General features: G+C 45.4%; 2 protein-coding genes across 12 annotated transcripts in view; one reads left to right on the top strand and one right to left on the bottom strand.

Annotated features, from left to right (window-relative positions):
• SLC43A3 (solute carrier family 43 member 3) overlaps positions 1 to 13204 on the top strand; it is a 45489-nt gene extending 32285 nt beyond the window's left edge. For all 10 annotated transcript variants that reach the window (XM_060277419.2, XM_035124985.3, XM_035124994.3 and 7 more), the window contains 9 exons: positions 680 to 756; positions 1321 to 1413; positions 3518 to 3657; positions 5572 to 5726; positions 7323 to 7505; positions 9309 to 9428; positions 9543 to 9729; positions 11584 to 11707; positions 12381 to 13204. In XM_060277419.2, coding sequence (XP_060133402.2) covers positions 680 to 756; positions 1321 to 1413; positions 3518 to 3657; positions 5572 to 5726; positions 7323 to 7505; positions 9309 to 9428; positions 9543 to 9729; positions 11584 to 11707; positions 12381 to 12533 — 1232 coding nt within the window. In that variant the 3' untranslated portion in view covers positions 12534 to 13204. The remainder of the gene's footprint in view (positions 1 to 679; positions 757 to 1320; positions 1414 to 3517; positions 3658 to 5571; positions 5727 to 7322; positions 7506 to 9308; positions 9429 to 9542; positions 9730 to 11583; positions 11708 to 12380) is intronic.
• Positions 13205 to 15994: 2790 nt separating this feature from the next.
• Positions 15995 to 17625, bottom strand: part of P2RX3 (purinergic receptor P2X 3) — a 30167-nt gene continuing 28536 nt past the window's right edge. For both annotated transcript variants that reach the window (XM_035125009.3, XM_088664172.1), the window contains one exon: positions 15995 to 17266. In XM_035125009.3, coding sequence (XP_034980900.1) covers positions 17141 to 17266 — 126 coding nt within the window. In that variant the 3' untranslated portion in view covers positions 15995 to 17140. The remainder of the gene's footprint in view (positions 17267 to 17625) is intronic.

The raw sequence follows: 17625 nt of genomic DNA, 5'->3' as shown, positions 1-17625 counted from the left end.
CACCAGCAAGACTGTAAGAAGAAAAATAAATTTAGGATCAAAAGTAGAGGAGAATGCAGCACTAGGACTTCTGTTTCATTTGTCAGGGTGACTAATAGTCTCTCCTTACTCTGGCAAATTAACAAGGTGATAACAAGGCTTTCAGGCATTTTGGGGCCAGATAAACAAAGACGGAAAAAGAGGAAACCAATAAAGCAGGGGCTGGCTACTTCTTTCCTTTCCTTTGATGGGGTTCCTACTTCATGCTAGATAATACTTAATTGCAAGTTTCTTTGTATTTCTGATTTAACAGCTAAAGGCTGATTGGGGATGCGAACCTAGGTCTCCACAGCCAAAGTTTAACATGCTAATCATTACAACTTTGCTGATTCACTTTTCTATTATTGCCAGCTGATCCTAATAATTTGGGCATTGTGCTATGTACTGCTACACTCGTGTGTGTGTGTGTGTGTGTGTGTGTGTGTGTGTGTGTGTGTAATATATCCAGATGCTTGGGGGTTTTTTTTTACTCTTCTTGGGGGATGTTGCTATAGGGATTGTTATGATAAGTTCCTGCAGTTCAAAATTTGCCATGGCACCACTTCTTAGAGTGATGTGATGCCCAGCTGTGTCTTGTTTTATGAGCATGGTAGGCCTATGTTGCTGATATGCCCTTCCATCATTTTTTCTCCCGGTACAGCCACTGCGCTGATGCTGTTCCCAGCAGTGACGTTTCTCTCTGTCGGTGGGATCCTCTTTATCCTCACCAACATGCAGGTTTGATGCTCTTCCATCACACATCCTAATGGGGAGGGAGCTGGGAGAGGAAACTCTTTACAGGAGAACCTTTGGGGCACCATGTCCCTGCATCTAGGCTACATCTCTGTGCAACATTAAAAATGAACTGGGGAAGGAAGCCATTGTGACCTTTTCTTCCAAGTTCAAAAACATTTACAGTTTGGTTTGGTTTTGGAAAATGCCAAAGGTGAATATAGGAATGGAAGAAGCTGGCTTGATATTGTTGGGAAAATAGGTTGCATTCACCTTTTGACCTATTAGTAGCTCATTTCTCCACAACCTTTCTTACTTGGGGGAGGCCAGATGAAAAAGAGGACAGAGCTTCTGCACCTTTAATACCGGTAGTTGTGTGGAAGGTGGAATCTCAGCAGCTATAGCTTACATGACAAGTCCATCTTCTTCCATCTTTTCCATACCATCTAGCTGCCATAGAAGTATTCTAAAATATTAAAGTTCATTGGCAACTGGACCCTTTGGCTGTGACCTGCTGACCCCTTCCAGGAAAGTAGTCAATTTGCTTTGAGATCTTATTTGTCTCTCCAGATTGGGAATCTGTTTGGAAAACACCGCTCAACCATTATTACCCTCTACAATGGGGCCTTTGACTCTTCCTCTGCAGTTTTTCTTGTCATCAAGGTGAGTGACTGCTTTCTAAAGAATTAAAAATTACCACACTTAGGAAAAATAAGCACCAGAACCCTTCGCCCCATCCTGTGTTGTGGGATTTCCTCCTAAGAAATGATGTGTGTTATGACAGTGTGTCTTCTTCCTCTAAGATGTTGAGTCAGCAGCCTAGTCATAGAACCCTCAGAAATTTCACAGGAAAGGGAAGTTTGGACTCAAGCATCGCCACCTTTTTGTCCCACCTAACATAAAAGCATTGATTGAGCCACTGGCTAGCTCTTTAATGGTCTGAACTGGCAACTGGTTTGGACACTGAAATAAACAAACAGTCCAGGATGGGAGGTGATGAGGGGGAGGGGGAAGGGAGGAGGAAAGATAGTGGTTTAAGTGGGTGGAGGGGGGAGAATGAGGAAAAATAGGAAAACAGGAAAACATGTGGATGGAGAAAGATTTTGAGATTCCAAATGCTGCCCAACTCCAGTAGATACATTTTCAACCTCTCTGGTCAGAAAAATTCTACAACTCTCTGAAATCATGTGATATTTTTCTCTTATCGAACATCTGAGAGTCTGCATGGATAGAATTGGCAAGTGCTAAGTATCTTATTCCTATAATCTTTGGGGGCTTCTAACTTGATTAACTCTCAACATTTAATAGCAAGAACATATGCAACACATTTGTCTCCTCAGATTAATTTTCCACTTACATAATGATAAAAACACTTCCTTTAGAAGCTGTTGTATTACGCTTGTACAGCAGATAAGCTAACCCATGCCTTTTCAAGAGCATTAGAGTAGCAAACTGCTGGTCATTTTGGTGCAGGACAGTGGAGAATTAAGTAGGCTGCTTGTAGTGACCCTGAGACATTTCGAGACCATTAATCCGATAAGTAGCTAAATTGTATGTGAAGGGTCATCCTTGCGCTTTGAGCTAATTCCTAGTCAGGTCATAGCTGAAGGCCAAGGCCAAATAATAAGATATAGCACAGTCACCTGTCTTGTTATCTCACCACTCTTTGCCTTCCCTGTGAAAACCAGCACGGGGCAGCTGTGACCTGGACTCAGTACACACCATACATTGAAAGCAGAATCAAAGCAGATCCCCCCCCCTCCTAAAGAATACTGGGGAATGTAGTTTAACCCTCAAAGAGCTATAATTCCCAGCATCTTTAACAAACTACGGTTCTCAGGATTCTTGGGGGGGGGATCCACTTCGAGTGTGCTTTAAATATATGGTATGTAGAGAGAGCACATGAGCCACCACACAGAAAGCAGCAGGCAGCACTCTTGATGACACAAACCAAAATCCAGCCACACGAGGACGGAGAACATGGGGATGTAGTGAAAGCAGAGGAAGAGTGCAGCACCCTAAGTGTGATTTCAGCAAAGAGGAAGCAGGGCTATGGTTAGCGTGGAAGACATCAGCTCACAAGGGTTCTATTTCCAGCTGTGGTTCCGCATTGTATATGCATGTGACCATGTTGCTTCTCGCATCCATGTTTCTGAGAACATGGTGGTGGCAAGATTTACTGACGGTGGATTATGGTACTTAGGCACGGTGTCTGGAAGCTCTGTGCTATCTGTTGTTAAAGGAAGGAAGACTTTTCAAGAAGTACATTTTTGTTGTTGTGTTTTTCCCCTATTAAACACTACACATTAAATGCAGACACATTTCGATAGCACATATAATTTGACTCTATTGTGATGACATGCAGAAGCTGCTTAGCTGGTCCTGGGGAATTCTATAGAAAAAGATCAAATCAAATTGAGTGACCAGATGAATCTGTTATGCAAATGAAAGAATGAGCCTGAGAGCTACTGACTGGTCCAAGGCATTTTGGTGTCTCAGGTGGAGATTCATCATAATTAAAAATAGAACACAGTCCACCAGTAGGTTTTCCTGTACAATACAAATGAATGGGAATTGCAGAAGAGATGCAGTAGTGCTGCTTATATTGAATTGTACCCTGTGGGTTGGATCTGTCTCCCACTCTTAAAAGACAGGCAGATAACCCGCTACATGAGCCCAAAGCCAAGCAATCAATCAATCTGTGCACCACACAGATTACAGTCAATGCAGAGCTTGGCTAACTCAGGTTTGTGCTATTTGCCTACAGCTGCTGTATGAACAAGGCCTCTCGCTGAGAATCATGTTCCTCTTCATGTCTGCTTGCAGTGCCTGGCACTTGATCCGTACTTTCTTTCTGATGCCCCGCAGCCATATTCCGTATCCACTGCCCCCAGGATATACATATGGGTAAGCTGCACTTTCCTGCACTTCAGTCTGATACACTGCTCTCTCCCCTGTGTGCCCTCACTAAGATCCTGAGCCCCTTTCTATCACCTTCCATTCCTTCCTTCCTTCCTTCCTTCCTTCCTTCCTTCCTTCCTTCCTTCCTTCCTTCCTTCCTTCCTTCCTTCCTTCCTTCCTTCCTTTTTCAAGCTAGCAAAGTTCTGCCTAGAACCCTGGTGGTGGTAGAAGAAAGAAGCTATCCCCAATGGGTTCCATCAACTGTTATTTTTAAAAGACCATTCTGCTTTCTGAATGCTTCTTCAAGCAGGCACAGTGCTCTGGGATTCGTATAGGGGTTGCCAACTCTTCAGGGACCACTGTAACTGCTTGATTGGCAGGTGATGTTTATATCCATGATGAGAAAAGCTTCATCTGCAGGCTTTCTTCACACCATGCTGCTATTAAAGATAAAAGAGCAGCTTAACAACTTCTTCTGCCCAGTCAATAAAGCTAGGATTCACACCCTCCACAGTTTTTACTGTGGCTGTCTCCCAACATCACCATCCCAAGCTCCATTGGGGGGGGGGGACACCAGTTTGGAGAGCAGCTCAGGTGCCATTTGGTAGCATCTTCAGAAAAGCCCTAATAAAGCAGCAGCTGCATGGCCTTCACTGAAGGGATGCAGGAAATATAGTCCAAAGTGAACCCATTGTTTCAGGATGCCTGCAGTTGAGGCAGTTATCCCTAAGAGCCAAGACCTCTGCATGCTTAATTGGAAATTTACATTGACATAAGGGCCAAACTGGGACGCGGGTGGCGCTGTGGGTTAAACCACAGAGCCTGGGGCTTGCTGATCAGAAGGTCGGTGGTTCAAATCCCCGCGACGGGGTGAGCTCCCGTTGCTCGGTCCCTGCTCCTGCCAACCTAGCAGTTCGAAAGCATGCTAAAGTGCGAGTAGATAAATAGGTACCGCTGCAGCAGGAAGGTAAACGGCGTTTCCGTGTGCTGCTCTGGTTTGCCAGAAGTGGCTTAGTCATGCAGGCCACATGACCCAGAAGCTGTACACTGGCTCCCTTGGCCAGTAAAGTGCCGCAACCCCAGAGTCGGTCATGACTAGACCTAATGGTCAGGGGTCCCTTTACCTTTAAGGGCCAAACTACAAAGCAAGCAAATGCATGTCGACTACAGCCCTTTTTGAAACAGTAACGCCTGAGGGGGGTGATCCAGAGTAGAGAAGCAGCTGATGGGAAGATGCTCAGCCTTTTCCCCACCTGCCATTTTCCTGCCCCAAATTACCCCCTGCAGCAAATTCCCTTCCCTGCAGGGTTCTAAACACATATTTCCTACCTCCCTAGCATTTATATGCTCCTGATTGTTCTCCCTGAAAGCAGCATTGCTGCTTCAAAAAGGTTCACTGGGCTATAGTTATACCTGTTTGCATGCAATGTATTGTTTAGCCTTAAATCTCAGAGTTCTATGGAACTCACTGCCAAGTAAGTTTGTAGAGGACCCCCAGCCTAAACTGGATAGCAGTGAACTGGTTTAGAATGAAACTTCCCATTTCTCACCACTATCAAGTAAGAAAACTGAAAGAATGAAGAGGAGTAAGAGAGAGAGGATTGTTGTTGGCTCAAACATGTTGTGAAAGTATTTGCAGCAATAGAACTAATCGGAGGTTGATTCTAAGTTTCCTGTACTCCTTTTCCATTTATAGTTTATGCATTTAATGCCAATTTCTATTTACTTGGCTTTATGATCAATGCCATTGTGATTTTGTACCTTTCTGTCATGATGCATCATCTGAAAGAACAAATAAATCGTACTTGTACCGCCCTGTCTTTCTCTCTATGCACATGTGGAACTTGAGTTTTCATTCTTTGTATGGGAAATGTGGGAAATAAGTCCCCAGGGTACCAGTCATATTAATTGTGTCTGCAGAGTGAGCTGCCACAAGAGGTCCCGTTCATATCGCACCTATGAGGAGCAACGTAGCCCCAAAGTTCTGGATGAGAATGATGCAGAGGACTCGGATAATCTGCATGCTGGACCAGCACTCGAAGAAAATTCCACCAACAAAGGGTTGGTTGGCATAGGTAGGGACTGAGACCGGTTCAAGGGTTGGTGGTTAGAGATTCTAGCTGGGCCTTAATATTGGATGGGAATGTTACATTTGGGAAAATATATTTAAAAATAGAGTAAATCTGCTGCAGAGTAAGCGCAATTTATGGAGGTTTGAGGGTGCCAGATATACCTTGCACTTGTCATTTGTTCCAAAAAGAGGTTCTGTGTGTGTTTATGTTTCTGTAGTCAGGCTCATATACCTCATTTCCTACCCTCAAAATGTCCTGTGTTTAGCAGAGCCAGCTTTCTCGCCTAAACAGACACCAGTACAGTGAGCAAGGGGGGATTCAATACCAGGGACCTCAAGAGTCAAGTCAGTTCCTTTAACCCTTCTTAGTCCTACCCAGTGCCGGATTTACATATGAGCTAAACAAGCTATAGCTTAGGGCCCCACCCTCTTGGCCCCCCCCAAAAAAAAATTAAAGGAAAATAACTGGATGTATTTTCCAAAATATAAGATAAAAAACAAATAAAACCTACATACAGCAACAGTGTTTTGTGTTGTGTAGGCTCCTATAATGTAAGTAAAGCACCCCGCCTGCTATATAAAGGGCCCCATTACCTTCAGTAGTTTAGGGCCTCATCAAACCTGATCCTACCCGCCCCCCACGCTACTAGTAATTCACAGGCAGTCATCCATGCTCATCATTCCTGCTAGAGAATATGACCTCATGTCTTCTGAAGCATCACAGCCAGCTATTCCCTTTTGGGTGGGCAGGCAAGCAGGAAGAGTTAACTCATTTGTTTGCTCTTAGTGGTTTTCCCCAAGGCATGTGAATTAATGACCGGAAGAGTTCAGCAATACTCAATCATGTTTAACCATAGCATCACTACGGACAAAATGTAAGTCCTATACTAGAAACGGCTTCGCATGCCCATTTTTCACCCCTGGGTTGAAGTCTGTGCGAGATATTCTCTAGGCCTCTGCATGGGGAACTAATTGCTTAGAAGCCCTCATAAAAACCAATGGATGTGCATTTGATTTGTGCCTCGAAAGGGCTCTCACATTGGTATGACTGTCAGCAGTGAAATAGTAGCAAGGTACTGTGCGACATAAAGATCATTTCAGATGTTACACACTTATCTTCCAAGTCCAGGACTGCAGAATCTGGGACTGGCAGCCGTGTGACACCGGAAGTTGAGTTGACGTAACTTCCGGTGTCGCTTTGCCCTTCTATGGGCACCAAAAATGGCCGTCGCCGGCTTCAAAAGTTGCTTCTACGCATGACCGGAAGTGCGTTGACGCAACTTCCGGTGTCACTCCGCCCATCTATGGGCACCAGAAATGGCCGCCGCCGACACCAGAAGTCGCATCTACGCACTTCCGGACATGCGTAGATGCGACTTTTGAAGCGGGCGGTGGCCATTTTTGGTGCCCATAGAAGGGCAAATCAGAAAGAAAAAAAATGGCCGTCGGCAGGAGAAAATAACGGCGAAAAACGGGAGACGAAGTGATACGGGGGACCACCGGGAAAAGGTAAGTAAAAACGGGGGTTTCCCGGGGAAAACGGGGTACTTGGCAGCTATGGTTATACATGCCTCCTGTTCCCTCTTTTTGATTTATTTAGGAGATGCTGAGACTGCAGCAAACCTCAAGGCTCCAGCTGTTGTTTCCTTCCGGAGCTGTGTCTTCTCCAAACTCTTTTTTTGGCATCTGGTGTGGCTGTCGGTGATGCAGCTGCGACACTATCTCTTCATTGGCACCCTCAACTCCATGCTGACACAGCTGGCTGATGGAGACCCCACCCTTGGTATGGAGAGTATTGGGAAAGGGGCAGGGAACCACCGGGTGGGGATTAAGAGGTTCTCTTGTTTGCAGAACAATCTCCCTGGTGAGGTTTTGCTGTCACCCTCAGTATAAACATTCAGGAGGAAATTTAAAACATTTCTGTCCGCCCACACATTCAATAGCTGAAAAATACCATTCTTGGAAAACTTTTATTTTAATTTTTGACATGTTATTATGTTTTTATATGTGTTGGAAGCTGCCCAGAGTGCCTGGGGCAACCCAGCCAGATGGACGGGGTATAAATAATAAAATTATTGCTCTTGTTGAAATTATTAGCTGTGAGGCTATGTGTCTATGTTTTAAAGTGTTTTTATGACTTTCTTTTCAACTATAATATATTGACGCCCTGTTTCTTGCCACCCTGGGCTCCTTTGGGAAATTTTAGCCCCTCCACCAAATTTAGGATATGTAAGAAACAAACAAAAATATGTGTGTGGAGATGGATAAGAGTTATGAGGTGAGATCCAACTAAACCATAGCCGTACTAGATCCAGTGAAATCAGTGAACCTAAGTCTATTGTTTGCAGTGTGTCTATTCTCATTATGGCTAACATTGGATCTTGCCCTTTGTCTTGGGGCAGGTAGGCTAGAAGAGTGTAGAAGGGAAAAACACACTATGAGAGATGTTTTGTAACTAGGATTAATAAATTGAATTATTGTGCACCTAATGAAGGATTCCATCGAAATTTGTTGAGCTTTTCTCTGTTTCATTAAAGCTCCATATATAGCCAACTTAAGTTATGTCAGACCCTCCAAGTATCCATATTTTCCAGGGACATGACTTAGAGAAGACGTCCTTGTTTCTGATTTGATCCCAGAATGTCCCACTTTTCCTTAGGATGTCCCTATTTTCATTGGAGAAATGTTGGAGGGTATGGAGTTACCTGACCCCCCGAGCCATCTGAAGGCAATCCTTATAGAGAAGCTTTTTTTAAAAAAAATGTTTAATGTTTTATTATTCTTTTAAATATGTTGGAAGCTGCCCAGAGTGGCTGGGGCAACCCAGTAAGATGTGTGGGGTATAAATAGTAAAATTATCTTTATGGAATGGGATGTCCCTATTTTCATCGGAGAAATGTTGAAGGGTATGTTTAGAGTAGAGCTCTTGAAATGAATGAACCTAAATTAGTACTACTCATTCATTGCAATGAGTCTATGCTAAATATGACTTAATGGTGGATACAGCCCACACAATTTCAGTACAATTTTGAGGCATGCCTCCCTTTTCGGTCTCTTGTGTTTGGTGCTGCTGACTCCCTCTTTTCTCTCACCATGAGATGAAGGTCATCTTGTCTCAGCAGTGCTCTTGGCCTCAGGAAAAGCTGCTGAAATGGAATTAAAATGGTGTTGTAATGACTTGGATAAATAGCTGTGCCAGGAGACTGCCCTGGTCTAGGAGCTGAGGGGAAGCCCCTCCTGATGGTATAGTCCAGGCACCCCCAAACTTCAGCCCTCCAGATGTTTTGGACTACAATTCCCATCTTCCACTGGTCCTATTAGCTAGGGATCATGGGATTTGTAGGCCAAAACATCTGGAGGGCCACAGTTTGGGGGTGCCTGGTATAGTCTTTCTATTGAGAAAGAAGAGATAGTTCTTGAAAATATTTTGTTTGGAACTACTGGAGAACTAAGGGCTCCTGACCTTTGATTCCTCCTAGTCTCTTGCCATCATCTCATAGTGGGTTACGTCTATGAAAATCTTGGCACATATCTGTGCTGACGGGGAAAGGATTTTGTCATCCTTCCGTCTTCTTTCTATCAACAGTGAGCAGCTACACCAATGCTTTTGCCTTCACCCAGTTCTGTGGAGTCATCTGTGCCCCCTGGAATGGGCTTATCCTGGACCGTCACAAACGTGGACATAAAAAGGAAGGGAGTTCGCAAGGTACGTCCCATTGCGAGTGTTTTGATTTCCTCATGAGACTGCCCATCAAGGGTATTTGATGCCCTGAGGTCTCCTTTGGTCCTGCTCATCTCTCTCTGTATTCTCTGTTTCCAGGGGTGCCAGATTCCCTTGCGGACCTGCGTTCCTGTGTGCTGTCACTGGTCATCACAGTGTTGCAGTGCGTGGCCTTCTCAATTTGTGCCTCTATTCCGGTGCTGCCTGTGCAGTACGCCACGTTTATCCTGCAGGTTCTGAGCCGCTCCTTCCTCTACGGGGGCAATGCTGCCTTCTTATCCATTGCGTAAGTAACTGGCCTCTCCATGAAAAGAGGAGAGTGTGGTTTGGGAGAGATGGATTAGGGGCAGGGGAAAGAGAAAGAGAAAGGGAAGGATGAAAGCAGAAGGAAGTTTTGATACTCAGTGAATGGTACTTGGAGCCACTGAGAGGAACTGGTACTAGTGCAGAATAACAATCAATTACAGAAAATTGTTCACTGAAATCCTTTTTCCCTCTCCCGGCTCCTTTGGTTTTGAATTTTTTAGCAGAAACAGAGGCTGTTCAAGATTCTCCCCACACGCAAGAGGGCTAAAAATATCAATTTATACTAATAATAAATGGCTGCAGTTCTCAGAATCTTGCTTTAGGAGCAACTTCCACAGTTCATAGCACAATTTATGTCTTCTGGGTTTGTAGAACCCTGCTGAGATACCTTTCTAGAGCTTGTCTCTGTCAGACACAAGAGACTGGACAAGATGAACTATTTATTTGGCATTTTAATGTTTTGCAGTTGCGCTATGAGAAGTGACTGTTGTACTTGACTTAATATACTAAAGAAAGCAGATATGTGGAAAGGGCTTAGTATGAATGCTAAATCTGCTGGTTGTTTTCATTTTGAACTGGTCATTGAAGAGGCAGGCCACATGTTAGCATGGGATTTTCCTTCAATAGATTTAATGAAAAGCCCTTGGTTGCAGTCTGGGTGCAGACCCTCCAAGTGTCCCTATTTTCAGGGATGTCCCTAATTTAGAGAAGCCGTCCCAGTTTCTGACTGGAATGTCCCACTTTTCCTTAGGGTGTCCCTTTTTTTCACTGGAGAAATGTTGGAGGGTATGGGGTTATCCGACCCCCGAGACATCTGAAGCCAATCCTGTATAGGGACGCTTTTTCAATGTTTAATGTTTTGTTATGTTTTTACATAAGTTGGAAGTGGGGGCCGTGGGGGTGGACTGCCCCGGGCGCCCTCACTGAGGGGGGTGACATTCGGTGCGCCGCCTGCCCATGACTCCCAAGCCTACCCAGAGTCGTCGGGGTAAGGGGGAGGAGCTGTACTGCTTTTCTGGCAGCATCCCCCCTTCCCCCTTCGTTTTGACAGCTTGGGGAGGCTTGGGAGTCACGGGCTGGTGGCACGCCAAATGTCCGCCATGGCTCGCTCCACCCCTATGAGCGGCTCGCTCCGCCCCTGGTTGCAGGGCATGTGCGCTGCTCCGGGCACCCGAGTGGCTATTCCGCACCTGGGAGGGCACCCTCTGTGCCACGCCCCCCTTGGGAACGTGCCACGCCCCTCTTGGAAGCACGCCCGCCCTGGGAAGCATGGGCATATGCTCCACCACTGGTTGGAAGCTGCCCAGAGTGGCTGGGGCAACCCAGTTAGATGTGTGGGGTATCAATAGTAAAATTATCATTATGGAATGGGACGTCCCTATTTTCATTGGAGAAATGTTGGAGGGTATGTGGTGCTATGAAATAGTGATGCAGATGCTGTAAAAACTAGGGAAATTTTTAATCTGTGATGTTTTGATGTATTTTAATGTGTGTTGGAAGCCGCCCAGAGTGGCGGCGGGGGGTGACCTGGCCAGATGGGCGGGGTATAAATAATAAATTATTATTATTATTATTATTATTATTATTATTAAAACAAATCTCCTGCTCTGTTCCTTGACCATATGAGGGATGCAGGTCTGCTGTCCTTCCTCCTGATGAGGAAGGAAAGGAACACGGAAATCAAAAAGAAAAGAAATACAAAATATAAAGATGGGAGGTGGAGAAGCAGCACATGGTGGACAAGTCACTGTGAGGAGGGTAGTCTGCTTAGACATGCCATGCCACGATGTCCATGTCATTCTTCCTCCCCGCCCCCCACTCTGTGTCTTGGCAGCTTCCCTTCGGAACACTTTGGGAAACTCTACGGCCTGGTGATGGGGCTCTCAGCCGTGGTGTCTCTCCTGCAATACCCCTGCTTCTCGCTCATCAGTGGCCCACTCAACGGGGATCCCTTTTATGTGAGTGTTTTGTGCCCTCATGAGTCTGTTTCACCACGTCAGTACCCCAAATGGGGATCTCTACTTCTGTGTTGTATTGCAGACGGTAGCGAACATGGAGCTAGGAGACCTGATTTACTACTTCGTTGACCAGGCAAAAGGCCCAGGCCCCTAGTATTGCAATATATATCCGGGTCTGAGTGTGACCTGCTTTTCAGGGGGAAGTCTACTAGTCCAAGTTGAGTTTAAATGGGCAGGGGACCTGGACAGCAAATTAAGCATACAGGGCACCTGATCTGTTGTCCCAAGTAGGACTAGATATATTGCATTTTTTATTTGAAATTGTCATATATATTTTTTTGAACTTGCACATATAGTTATAAATTAGCATATGGAAATATGCAAGTCTCTGCCCTCATTTGTCCTTTGGGTGGGGAGTGGTGCTGATGCATTTTCTCTTTTTTGGGGGGGGGGCTGCATAAGTGGCTGCCATAGGCCTGGCTGATTCAAAGCCTTCATTCTGCCTGCCAGTTGCATACACCTAATCCCTTCTGCCTCTATGTAGAGCAGGCATAGAGATGGCTCTCTAGGCTAGGTGCCAACCTCAGACACTTCACATTTCCCAGAGCCCCCCCAGAAAGGAACATTTTTAGAAGCTGCTGCCTGCGTATTAATAGTGCATCTCTTTTTTCAGGTGAATATTGGTCTCATAGTCCTAATATTTCTGGCTTTGGTCAACCCAGTGATGGTGTGGTTGGAGTGCAAGCGGCGGCAGAAGGAACAGTACATCGCATGCTCCCCAACCTTAACTGCAGGCAAGAAGGAAGGCCTGGAGTCTTCTATCTGAGCCCTTCACTGTGTAGACTTTGGGAATCTCTCCTATCAAAAGGGAACCTTAAGAAGATTTGAAAAGGGAACTGAGGAAGAACCCTCCTCTCTCTCTCTGAGCTTCATTCCCAGCAAAATCTGGTCACAGTCCAACACAGTCAGGTGTGCTTAAGTCCCTTGAAACAAATGGACTTAAACATATCTGTGTTACCAAACCACAGTTTATTGCTCCCTCTCTCTAGAGTGTTATTTTTCTAGGAATCAAACCTATATTGTATCCTCCTAGTGTGGGAATTTAGGTTGTATTTCACTTACATTTATTTTGTTTAATGACAGAGCTATATTTTTGTGAATCATACAAACACGCCAGTATTAAGAGCAGGTACCAAGTTAGGATGTTTAATATGTCAGAAAATGCAACTCTTTGAAGTGGAAGTCTTAACATTTTTGTCTCCCATTAAGTTTTTGAATTAGTTGAAAAACAGTCTACCCTCATTGTTTTGAATTATTAAATAGATATATTTGATGTTGGTTTTTAAGAACCAAAGTCCATTACACAGCTTGGGAGATATTCCTTCAAAAAAATAATTTTTAAAAAAGTCATGGAATGAAAAAAACCAACACCCTATGCCATTTGAATACTTCAATAAAGCTTGCCTTTTTATATTAAAAATCAATTGTGGAAAGTTGCACTAGTTTCAGGCATTGTGTGGCAGTCAAGAAGTCCAATATGAAATTAAATTCAGAAGGGAACCCTACCGTAATGAAAGTTCATAAATACTGTAGAATAGCAGAAGAATAAGAAACCTGATGTTCACCATCTCTCTCTCTTACACACACACACACACACACACACACACACACACACACACACACACACACACATATGCAGCTCTTCCCATCATAGATAAACTCTCCTTTCAAGGTACAGCAAGAAAGTGTAGTGACTTGTTGGGTACTATAATTGTATCAATTATAGCATTGGCTAGAACAGCAGGTTTTGTTGTGTTGCCAGACCATCCCTTGCGGTGGGGTCATTTCACCAACCAACCTTAGAAGGGGCTCTAGCCTCCTCCTTTTTTATGTGGTTCCTGACAGGATGCCTAGGAACCACATGTTCCTCGCCTTGGGTTCCATGGCAGGAAAAAAAAGATGAGATGCAAATTTAAAGGAATAAACAGATGACCAGTGCTGCCTCAAAATAAGTAAGACGCCTCTTTATGGAGGCTTGTAGCAGGAGGGGGAATCTGAATCCAAGACAGGGCAGGAGATGGATGGACCTGATGGCCCTGTAGGATTATGGCATCTGATGTCATCACGCCTGCTGGTGCGCAGGCCTACCCACAGCCGTGCCGGGTCCTGTCAGGCCCTCCAGAGCAGTGTTTCTCAACCTTGTGCCTCCAGCTGTTTTTGGACTACAACTCCCATCATCCCTAGCTAGCAAGACCAGTGGTCAGGAATGATGGGAATTGTAGTCCGAAAACAGCTGGAGGCACAAGGTTGGGAAACACTGCTCCAGAGGCTGCGATGGGCCCTGTCAGGCCTCCTCCTGCCGCATGACACCTCACACATGCACCAGGCACCCACAGATTGGGGCAGAATCTGGGACGGCTGCTGCCAATAGCAGTTTCTTAGGACTGCCCGGAAAGAGATTTCTGTTAACTGTAGAACTGTGGCTTTGCTGTTACATGCTGGTTAACATGGGATGTTTGTGTTTCTGGCTCAAGCACCAGCTAACTGTTCACGAATATTCTTAGTCATTATTCTTTGAGCTGATGCTTGTCTTCTGCAAGCTCACCTACGTATAAGCTTGCACCAGCAACATGGGAAAGTATGCATCATCTCCTTTGTCATCATGTTGTGCCCTAAGTTAAGGGGACCATTTGTGCCATCTGAAGTCTCTGCCTGTGTTCCTGCGTCTCATAAAGACAGAAGCTAGTGCCTGTGAGTCAGGCAGCCTGAAGGATTCTAGAATACAAAAGAAAGTGCTGATTCCAGCAGGGCCTAGCCCTCTCAAATAGGTGATTAGCAGAGTCAAAGGAGACAGCACCCCACCGACCATTTTTCCATCACTCTATGTGACAGTCCAATCTGGTACTGAGAGTTGCATGCACAGCCTTGATTACGACATTCAGTGATCAAATGCGAACGACAGTGCATGCATGGCAGTTTCCAATCCAGCAGAAGGACACGCATATTGCTCTCACTTGAAGAAGCTATGAACCTTCCAAAAGAATTTACATCATAAATCCATGACACCTGCCAGATGACCATCCTTTCCTGGGCTACCAGTATGAGAAGTTGAGCGGATGTTTCCTGGGGGAGGCAAACAGTTGGGGGGATGTTCTTCCTGAAAGGGTAAATCACCTGCGATTAGGGTTGGTGCTTGGCAACAGCGAGGCTGGAGTGGTGGGGAAGCACTTGCCAGTTTTGAATGTGGGGTAAGGTAAAGGTAAAGGGACCCCTGACCATTAGGTCCAGTTGTGACCGACTCTGGGGTTGTGGCGCTCATCTCACTCTATTGGCCGAGGGAGCCGGCGTACAGCTTCCACGTTATGTGGCCAGCATGACAAAGACGCTTCTGGCGAACCAGAGCAGCACATGGAAACGCCATTTGCCTTCCCGCTTTGCACTTGATGTGCTTTCGAACTGCTAGGTTGGCAGGAGCTGGGACCGAGCCATGGGAGCTCACCCCATCGCAGGGATTCGAACTGCCGACCTTCTGATCGGCAAACCGTAGGCTCTGTGGTTTAACCCACAGCGCCACCCGTGTCCCGAATGTGGGGTAGATTGAGCTATAAGTTTAGTGGGCTGAAAGCACCAGGAGAGGCTGCAGTGGTCCATGGTGCTGCTTTGGGGAAGTGCCTTAGCATAGAGCATCTGATTTGCATGTAGAAGGTTCAATTTCCAGGTAGGGGTGGGAGAGATTCACATTTGAAAAAATTCAGAAAGCTACTGTAAAGCAATGAAGACACTAGTAGACAAGATGCACCAGTGATCTAGCTGGGTATAAGGCATCTTTTAATGTTCCTTTGGGGAACCTGATGTAGGATTAGGAGCTGTGGTGTCTGCTGCAGAGGCCGACTTTCTTCTACTGGACCCTGCTTCTACATTTGAAAATGGAGCCAATATTAGGCATCGTAAGTCTTTGCTTCTCTCTCATTCAAAGGCTGTACAGTGGTACCTTGGGTTACGAACTTAATTCGTTCCGGAGGTCCATTCTTAACCTGAAATTGTTCTTAACCTGAGGTGTGCTTTCACTAATGGGGCCTCCTGCTGCCGCCGCACTGCCACTGCATGATTTCTGTTCTCATCCTGGGGCAAAGTTCTCAGCCCGAGGTACTACTGGGTTAGCAGAGTTTGTTACCCAAAGTGTCTGTAACCCGAGGTACCACTGTATTGTCTCCACTGCTCTTGGTGTAGGGAGTACCATACCTATCAGTGTTGTCACAGAATGAAAAACAAACAAACCCACCACTATTTACAGCACATCCATGTTTTCTTGCCTCATAGATTATGCATGCATTTTTATTTTTATTCAGAATCTTCCATCACTTTGCCCCAAAGGCCTGGCCATTTGGTAGGCGTAGGAGTGGTCAAAGCTCCCTAACCACCACCCTCTCACGTGATCTTTGTGTTGATCCATGTGACAGTGTTTTAAACTTCTCCATCTCTGCATAAAACACTGCCACATGGATCAATACAAAGATCACGTGAGAAAACTTCTCCATCTCTCATAATAATAGAACTCGGCCATCCAGTAAGTTAAATATTGGAAAATTTGGGAGAAACAAAAGGAAGAACTTCTCCATTCTGCACAGTTAAAGTATGACATTTGTTCTCACTAGATGTAATGATGGTACCAAGTTGAATGGCTTTAAAAGAGGGTGAGTGTTATCAATGGCTGCTAGCCGCCAGGGTTCTGTCCAACCTCCACTGACTGCCCCTGTATTCCTGTTGGTGGAATTCCCAAGTGGGGAGAGGACTGCTGCACTCAAGTCCTGCATGTGCGCTTCCCATAGACATCTGTCTGGCCACTATGAGACTAGGATGCTGGTCTGGTTGGGACTTTAGGTGTTCTTATGTACTGTCACCACATGGTACAGCTCAGCTCACGAGGTGGAGATGTGATGCTGCTGTCATGCAATCCCATAGTGAATCTGATTCATGGGTTCAGTGTCAAAAGCAGTTTTCTACTGCTAAGAGTTTCAGTAGAACTGGAAAATGTAAGAGTTTTTTTTGGATGATCATCCCACACCCACTTTTAATGCACTGGTGTTGGTGACCCAGGAATCTCCTTTTCTTTAAGGAACACTTTTTGTTGTGGCTGTTTTCTAAAGGAAGAGGTGAGAGGGGATATGAGTCTCTGACAAGTTAAGACTCACAAGCTTCCCTGGGAGAGGTGGGCCATGATGTGAAACTGAGAAACAAACAGAGAGGGAGAGGGAGAGAGAAATGGGAAGCACACAGTAAACTGAAACCAACCAGCCAACCAACCAGTTCCCTCAACCCCAGTGGTGTGATGTGACAGGAGGATCCAAATTGAAGGGCTGTTATGTAGGGCAGCACCCATGACAGCAGAGCGATGTATGACATTGGTTAATGTCCTCTTCACATGTCTGTTTGTTAGAGTCCAATTGAGAAGGTGCCTGAATCAGTTGACTGTTTCTCCTCACAACGACGTCCCAGGGTCTGGTTGTTCTGGTAAATAGGGCTTCCAGAAGTGTCTGGATGCAACACTTTCTCCGACACCTGCGGAGAGAGACAGAAAGCTGTTACCTTTGTGGAGGAATCATTATTATTCCTATTTATTACCTCTATATCATACTTTTCCTCTAAGGAGCTCAAGGTGGCATACATGGTTCTCCCCACAACAACCCAGAGAGGTTAAGTTAGGCCAAGACACAATGACTTGCCCAAAGTTACCTAATGAGCTTCATTGACAAGTGGGGATTTGAACCTGGGTCTCCTAGGGCCTAGCCCAGGGGTCAGCAACCTTTTTCAGCCGTGGGCCAGTCCACCGTCCCTCAGACCATATGGTGAGAAGGACTATATTTTGGAGAGAGAAAATGAACGAATTCCTATGCCCCACAAATAACCCAGAGATGCAT

The sequence above is a fragment of the Zootoca vivipara genome, chromosome 1, assembly GCF_965207765.1.
Source record: "Zootoca vivipara chromosome 1, rZooViv2.hap1.1, whole genome shotgun sequence".
Taxonomy (NCBI): Eukaryota; Metazoa; Chordata; class Lepidosauria; order Squamata; family Lacertidae; genus Zootoca; species Zootoca vivipara.
This window is presented reverse-complemented; position numbering and strand designations above follow the sequence as displayed.